Raw genomic sequence first — 7,486 nt, 5'->3', positions numbered from 1 at the left:
GAAATGTTGAAGGGGTCTGAATACATTTTGGTTTGACTGTATCTATTTGATAAATGAAGTTAACCAACTAACATTATACATACTCTTTTGGTTTCTGTACCCAATATTTTAAAAATGTACAAATGCAATGAAAATATTGGTATCGGTACTCTGTATCGGCAAGTACCAAAAATAAAAGTATCGGTATCGGGCGAGTACTGGAAAAAGTGGTATCGGTGCATCCCTAATTATAATATAATATACATATTATTATTCTTATATATGTAATACTTTTTTGAAATATTGAATTAATTAGTAGTAGTATTACAGAAAAAAAAACAATATTCTAGTTTAATTTATAATTTGGTGCTTGAAAATGTGGCATCCGTTATGTGTTGATTTTGACTCTATGGATGTCATCTGAGTGATAACTGCTGTTAATGCTGGGATGGTTTGCAGGAACACACTAAGGTTGGATCAGCAGATTCACAGGACATCCAGCTATGTGGAATGGGCATCCAAGCAGAGCATTGTGTCATTAACATCACACCTGAGGGAGCTGTCTTTCTCAGCCCTTACAGAAACTCAAGGTAATGCATCGAGGATAGTAGTGTAAATGTGACATGGGTAAACCAAAAGGCTCACAGGTTCAGTTGAATCCATGAAGACTTAACCGCAGGTTTTCTTTGCACTATGCATGTATAGTACATTTAAATTTATGCATTAGACAAGTTATTTTATCTAAAAAGTTATTACTATAAGTTAAAGGAAAAAAAGCTAACAGCCAAATCGTTATTTAGGTAAATGTTAAATCTAAAGTTTTTTAAAGTAACTTGATGTTTCCTCTGTTACAGAACATGTGTGAATGGATCTCCAGTCACCAGCCGGCAGCAGCTTCACCATGGTGACCGTATTCTTTGGGGAAACAATCACTTCTTCAGGTCAGTGTTATTACCCTAGACTAAGGAATGTCACATAGCAGCTTCCTGTATTTGTACGTGAAAGTGCAGTATGGATTCTTCTTTTATGAAGACTATTTATATTTGTGACTTCTTCAGGATAAACCTACCGAAGCGGCGCTTGAGGGGTGAGGAAGAGGAGGGTGAGGGAGGGAACATGAAGAAGAGTAACAGCAGTGAGCAGCTGGACGGAGAGGGAGACACGGCCAGCGAGGTGTCCAGTGAGGTCAGCTTCAGCTACGAGTTTGCTCAGACTGAAGTCATGATGAAGGCTTTGGGCAGCAACGGTGAGTTTTAGTCACAAAATGTATGTGAAATATGACTTCATTTTAAACAGTTGTGTTGCTTAATAGTTTTGTGGAAACTGTGATGCTTTTTTTCAGGATTTTTCAATGAATAGAAAGTTCGAAAGAACAGCATTTATTTGAAATGGAAATCTTTTGTTACTTTATACTTGTCTTTACTGTCACATTTGATGTGCATAAAAGTATAAATTAAAAAAAAAAAAAATCTTACTGACCCCAAACTTTGGTACAGCTGTTATAAAAAGTAGAACATTGCTGCTATTAAAAATATGGACACTTGTTTTGCATTTAAAGAGGCATGTTAACTCATTTCACATGTGAAAAGGTTAACCAGTCAAAACAGGTCATTTACCTTAAGTCTTAAAGGTACAGTAGCCAAAACACGATCCAAAATTATGTAAAATGTTTCTGTTTTTGTTGTCTAACAGACCCCATGCAGGCGGTTTTGCAGTCTCTGGAGCGCCAACATGAGGAGGAGAAGCGGACTGCTCTCGAGCGCCAGCGGCTGATGTATGAGCAGGAGCTGCAGCAGCTGCGCAAACAACTGACTCCAGACAGACAGAGCATGCAGATACCGCAGTCGCAGCCCTTGCAGCCGCAGTACCGCAGCTGGGAGAGACTGAGCCAGGGAGGAATGTCATCATCTCCCAGCTCCCAGCACCGCCTGCGCCAGTGGAGCGAGGAGAGGTGACGTTTCAGTTTTTGGTGGAAACAAATGTGTTTTGTTACCCCAAGGTGAAATTCGGTAAATTGTGAGGTTGTTGTAACACTCTTATTTTGGTGACACCAGGGAGGTGGTGCTAACGCGGAGCTTCAGGAAACTGAGGGAGCAGATCGTACGGGCTAATCTGTTAGTGCAGGAGGCGAGCTTCATCGCTGAAGAGCTGGACAAGAGAACCGAGTACAGAGTTACTCTACAGATCCCTGCTGCAAACCTTAACGCCAACAGAAAGGTCAGCCACAGTTTAGACTAGTGCTGTCAAACGATTAATCGCATCCAAAATAAAAGTTTTTGTTTGCATAATGTATGTGTGTGTTCTGTGTATATTTATTATGTATACATAAATACACACACATACAGTATATATTTTGAAAATATTTACATGTATTCACATGTCTATATTTATATTCATATAATTTATATTATAAATAAATATATTTAATATATAAACAACCTATTTTTCTGAAATATATACATGCATGTGTGTGTATTTATATATACATAATAAATATACACAGCACACATACATGTATTATGTACACAAAAACTTTTATTTTGGATGCGATTAATCGTTTGACAGCACTATTTTAGACCCATATAAGTGTTTCTGCAGGTCTTAAAAAGTCTTAATTCGCTCTTCTTACAAATTAAGGTTGAAAGGTCTTACATGGGAGCAGAAAGTCTTAAATTAATAAAGTCTAATGGCATTACATGTTGCATGCATTGAAAACAGTAAATATCAACAACAGTATTTATGTCTTGTTTTCCAGTTTTCCAATATCTAAACATCCTTAAATCGAGATACATTTACTTGAAATGCAAAATGAAGTCTTGTTTTATGAGAAAGCGAACAAAATGAAGCGAGTTTGGGCTTAAAACAAGAACAAATACCTGTCAGCGGGATATGTTTTCCCTTTCAATTAAGTTGACCTTATCAGTAGATTTACTCGTAAACTCATTTCATTTTGATTGATTTCACAGAAAACAAGACTTATATTCTTCTATCATTATGCTCCTCTATGTATCTCGACTTAAGAATCTTTAGACATTTGCACTGGAAAACAAGACAAAAATGCTGAGGAAGAAAATCATGTTTTTTCAGCATGATCATAAGGTAAAGTGAAAGTTATTTATACAGTTATAATGGAGATCTGTTGAAAGTTTTATTTTCAAACTTATACAAACTAATACAACTCATATTTACAGTAACACGTTAGTATAGGAACCAATTCTCACTATTAACTAGTTGCTTATTAGCATGCCTATTATTAACATATTGGCTGTTTATTAGTACTTATAAAGCACATATTCTGTATGACTATATTCTACATCCCCAATACCTTAACAACTACCTTACTAACTATTAATAAGCAGCAAATTAGGAGTTTGAGGCAAAAGTCATAGTTGATGGTTTGTTAATACGTAGCGAGAATTGGACCTTAAAATAAAGTGTGACCATATTTACATTTAGGGAACATATTGACACATTGTGTTCCCATCAGTTTCCTTTAAATTGGTTTTAAAATGGTCTTAAAAGTCTTGAATTTACCTTTCCTAAAACTTGCAGAAACCCTCTATACACAGGATAACCATGAGATAAGCATTGGTGGTGCAGTCATGTGACCTTTTTTTGTGTTTGTGTATGCAGCGAGACGCTGTATTGAGCGAACCCGCCATTCAGGTGAGGAGGAAAGGCAAAGGGAAGCAAATATGGGCCCTTGAGAAGATGGAAAACCGGCTGGTGGACATGAGAGAGCTTTATCAGGAGTGGAAGGACTTTGACGAGGACAACCCTGTAAGCTCTTATTCATCACACACGCTTTACTGTCCCATTAAAAATGAAAAGATAACACTACAGGAATGGTTTTTCTCTCCATTTCATAGGTGATGTGCTCGTACTTCAAGAGAGCCGACCCTTTCTTCGATGAGCAGGTGAACCACAGTTTAATCGGGGTGGCCAACGTTTTCCTCTCCTGCCTGTTCTATGATGTAAAGCTACAATATGCGGTTCCCATTATCAATCAGAAAGGAGAGGTGAGGATGATGATGTGATCTGTCTGCAGCAGTCAGGCAAATATGATCAGTGGTTTGACTCGCTATGAATATTTAACGCTAACGGACTCATTTGATTTCTGAAGAAAATTTCTTCCAGAAGATGAAATGGTATGTAAATTAAATCAAATGCAATTTCATCTGTGAAATGGAATCTAACTGAGTCATCATATAAAGCATGAGACACACAGTTTATCTCCAGCGGACCAGTCAAGTGTTTACTTGTTGCTGATGTCAGGTTGCTGGGCGGCTGCATGTGGAGGTGATGAGAATGGGTGGAGGATTTGATGACAGCGTAGTCGGAGGAGACGACAGTGATGGAAGCCCAGACGGCGATGTACAGGAACGCAAACTGGTCTGTATGGTGAGTACTGAAGTTTGCAGAAGCAGGTTTTGTGCATACAAGTTTTGAGAAACTTAAGTCATGTCATGTTAACGAACATGAATAATAACAACAATCTATCGTTTCAGTGTGTTCATATTTAAAAATCTTACCTCATACTTACTTTACTCGTGTCTCTCAAACAGATTAAGATTCTGCAGGCCACTGGTCTCCCTCAGTACCTGTCCAATTTCGTCTTCTGTCAGTACTCTTTCTGGGACCAAGCAGAGCCTATCATTGTTGCCCCAGAAGTGGATCCCTCTGCCTCCTTCTCCAGCAGCAAAGACCCCCACTGCATGGTCGTGTTTGACAGCTGTAAGGTACGAGTCAAGATGTGTGCTTTTACAATCAAATGGTAAATTAACCAGTAATAGCCCAAATTGTGAATTATTACTAATATTGACCTAATTACTAATAAAGACTTTGGGTAATTGTGCATCTTTGTTCATTAAAGGAATAGTTCACCTAAAAATGAAAATTTACTCAACCTCAGACCATCCAAATTGTAGATAAGTTTGTTTTTTCTTTGGAATACATTTGGGGAAGTGTAGCATTACATTATTTGCTCACCAATGTATCCTCTGCAGTGAATGGGTGCCGTCAGAATGAGAGTTCAAACAGCTGATAAAAACATCACAATAATCCACAAGTAATCCACACGACTCCAGTCCATCAAATAATGTATTGTAAAGTGAAAAGCTGCATGTTTGAAAGTAACAAATCCATCATTCAGATGATTTTAATTCAAATGTCATTTCTGGCCAGAATTCATAACACTTCCTACAGTAAAAAAAAGTCCATCCTCTGTTGTCTTCTCACAAGGTGACTTTTTCAATAGAAAGCAATATAATGAATAGAGGACTCGTATTTTATTGGAATCAATGGTTTGAAGTTAAAAACGTTTTGCTTCAAAAAACATTAATTGATGGACTGGAGTCATGTGGGTTACCTGTGGATTATTGTGATGTTTTTATCAGCTGTTTGAACTCTCATTCTGACGGCACCCATTCATTGCAGAGGATCCATTGGTAAGTAGGTGATGTAATGCTACATTTCTCTAAATCCCTTCTAATGAAGAAACAAACTATATCTGAGGGTACATTTTCAAGAAATTATTAACATGCATTTACTTTCTATACTCTCTGTACTGTAGGAGAATGCTGTGACTGTAACAGAGGATTTTATTGAGTATCTAACAGAGGGTGCCGTAGCCATCGAGGTATTCGGACACAGGCAGGCTGATCCAGGCAGGAACCCTGCGCTGTGGGACCTCAGCATCATCCAGGCCAAAACACGCACTTTACGTGACAGGTGAGCAGAAACATGAGCTTCATCCCCCTGTAATTGTCCGATTATACTGATATAAACTTTCAGTAATGTAGAGAACACTGGGGCGTCTAGCATCAAGTGATCTGCTTCCTGCTTTTCGGACTGTTTGACTCTTACGTGTCCTCAGGTGGAGCGAGGTAACACGCAAGTTGGAGATGTGGGTGCAGATTCTGGAGCTGAATGAGAATGGAGAGTACATGCCTGTGGAGGTGGTGCCAGCGCGAGATGTTCGCACGGGGGGCATCTTCCAGCTCAAACAGGTTAGACACTACATGTTCCTGCGTGGTTATTATAAATTACACCACTGTAAGTCTGTTAGCCCACAGCTGTTGTCTATAGTTGTTTATTATGATCAGAATAAAGCATAGCACATTATGACTTTTTTTTTTTTTAGTCACAGGTTTGAAGGGGTCATATGATGTTGCTGAAGGTGTGGCTGACTCTTAACTTTTATAAAGAATATCTCTTTGGATTTGAGACTTTAGTCTTTGCAACTTTACAGATCTTCTTTATGCACCAAGAGCTTGTAACACTTCAAAGAGAAAGGAAAAATTGAAATCGCATCATATGACCCCTTTAATACAGATGGTAACGAGGTGTTCGTTTCTATAGCTTTTTTTTTTTGGTAGATATATTTTTGACTCCTAGGCATGTGAACCTGTATTTTACTTGTGCTCTGTTATTCTATCAACACAGTTGTTTAACATTTAACTTTAGGGTTTTTGTCATGGGGTATTAACTGTTTTTTGGTGTGTCTTTGTCAGGGCCAGTCTCGGCGGATTCAGGTGGAGGTGCGTTCAGTGCAGGACTCCGGCACAATGCCTTTGATAGCAGAGATCATTCTGGGAGTGTCCATCGGCTGTGTGGAGATCAGACAGGCGCGGCTGACTAAAAACAATGAGCCACAAGAGGTAAACATTCTTTTTCACCTAAACTTTTAGCATTTAGCAGGATGATGTCTGAGAGTCTATAACGTTTATATTGTTTTTGTTTTTAGCTTGAGGGCGATGAAATGGACAGTTATCAGGTATGTTTGGATGTCAATACATTTATGACAGACTTTTTAGTTGTTAATAAATGTAAGTAATTGATAATCATTATTATTATTCATTTTTCATATTTATATTATATTATATTATATTATTATATTATATTATTTTTCATGGTGTTGTGGTGCTCCTGCTGAGATTCAGTTTTGAATCCGATCTGCGTCATTTCCTCATCACATTCCTGTCTCTTCCTCCCACTTCTTTCCTGTCTTTCTCCTCTGTCCTGCCCATTAAAGACATAAAAAGCCTTTATTAGCAAAATAGAAATGGACAAGCAATAGAAGATTTTGTGTTTATGCATTTGTCCATCATCCTGTAGGAGCGAGATCTGGAGCGTCTGCGGCGTCAGTGGCTCACTGCTCTCACTAAGAGACAAGAGTATCTGGACCAACATCTTCAGATGTTGGTCAGCAAAACAGGTAAAAATCAGATAGACCCATGTACTTGTCTTAGCTCAGTAATGGACTACAAAATAGTGCTTTCCTCGCTTTAGTTTGTTGCTAATTCGCTTTGGGGAGCTCGTGTCACAGTCTTTGAGAAACAAGCAGACTGATTAGATATAGAGCAGACAGAAGAAATGTGGATCTGATTTTGTATGTTGTATGCTGTTTGTACACATGCATTGGTCCAAAATCCCACATAGCTTCTTTTTGTTCCCTTGACAGCCACAAAAAAAAAAAAAGCTAGACATTTGACTGAATAAGATCTAC

At 38.2% G+C, this 7,486-nt stretch overlaps 1 protein-coding gene across 5 annotated transcripts in view; it reads left to right on the top strand.

Annotated features, from left to right (window-relative positions):
- Positions 1–7,486, top strand: part of LOC107693111 (kinesin-like protein KIF13B) — a 54,463-nt gene that overhangs the window by 32,829 nt on the left and 14,148 nt on the right. For all 5 annotated transcript variants that reach the window (XM_016492367.1, XM_016492369.1, XM_016492368.1 and 2 more), the window contains 14 exons: positions 439–569; positions 834–920; positions 1,038–1,225; positions 1,672–1,930; positions 2,034–2,196; positions 3,613–3,759; positions 3,849–3,998; positions 4,255–4,380; positions 4,545–4,718; positions 5,552–5,709; positions 5,855–5,987; positions 6,492–6,638; positions 6,725–6,754; positions 7,096–7,195. In XM_016492367.1, the coding sequence (XP_016347853.1) occupies positions 439–569; positions 834–920; positions 1,038–1,225; positions 1,672–1,930; positions 2,034–2,196; positions 3,613–3,759; positions 3,849–3,998; positions 4,255–4,380; positions 4,545–4,718; positions 5,552–5,709; positions 5,855–5,987; positions 6,492–6,638; positions 6,725–6,754; positions 7,096–7,195 (1,993 nt within the window). The remainder of the gene's footprint in view (positions 1–438; positions 570–833; positions 921–1,037; positions 1,226–1,671; positions 1,931–2,033; positions 2,197–3,612; positions 3,760–3,848; positions 3,999–4,254; positions 4,381–4,544; positions 4,719–5,551; positions 5,710–5,854; positions 5,988–6,491; positions 6,639–6,724; positions 6,755–7,095; positions 7,196–7,486) is intronic.

Source organism: Sinocyclocheilus anshuiensis, unplaced genomic scaffold (assembly GCF_001515605.1).
Source record: "Sinocyclocheilus anshuiensis isolate Anshui unplaced genomic scaffold, SAMN03320099.WGS_v1.1 scaffold222, whole genome shotgun sequence".
NCBI classification, from domain to species: domain Eukaryota; kingdom Metazoa; phylum Chordata; class Actinopteri; order Cypriniformes; family Cyprinidae; genus Sinocyclocheilus; species Sinocyclocheilus anshuiensis.
The sequence above is the reverse complement of the archived record's forward strand: the minus strand, read 5'-3'. Positions and strand labels throughout refer to the sequence as shown.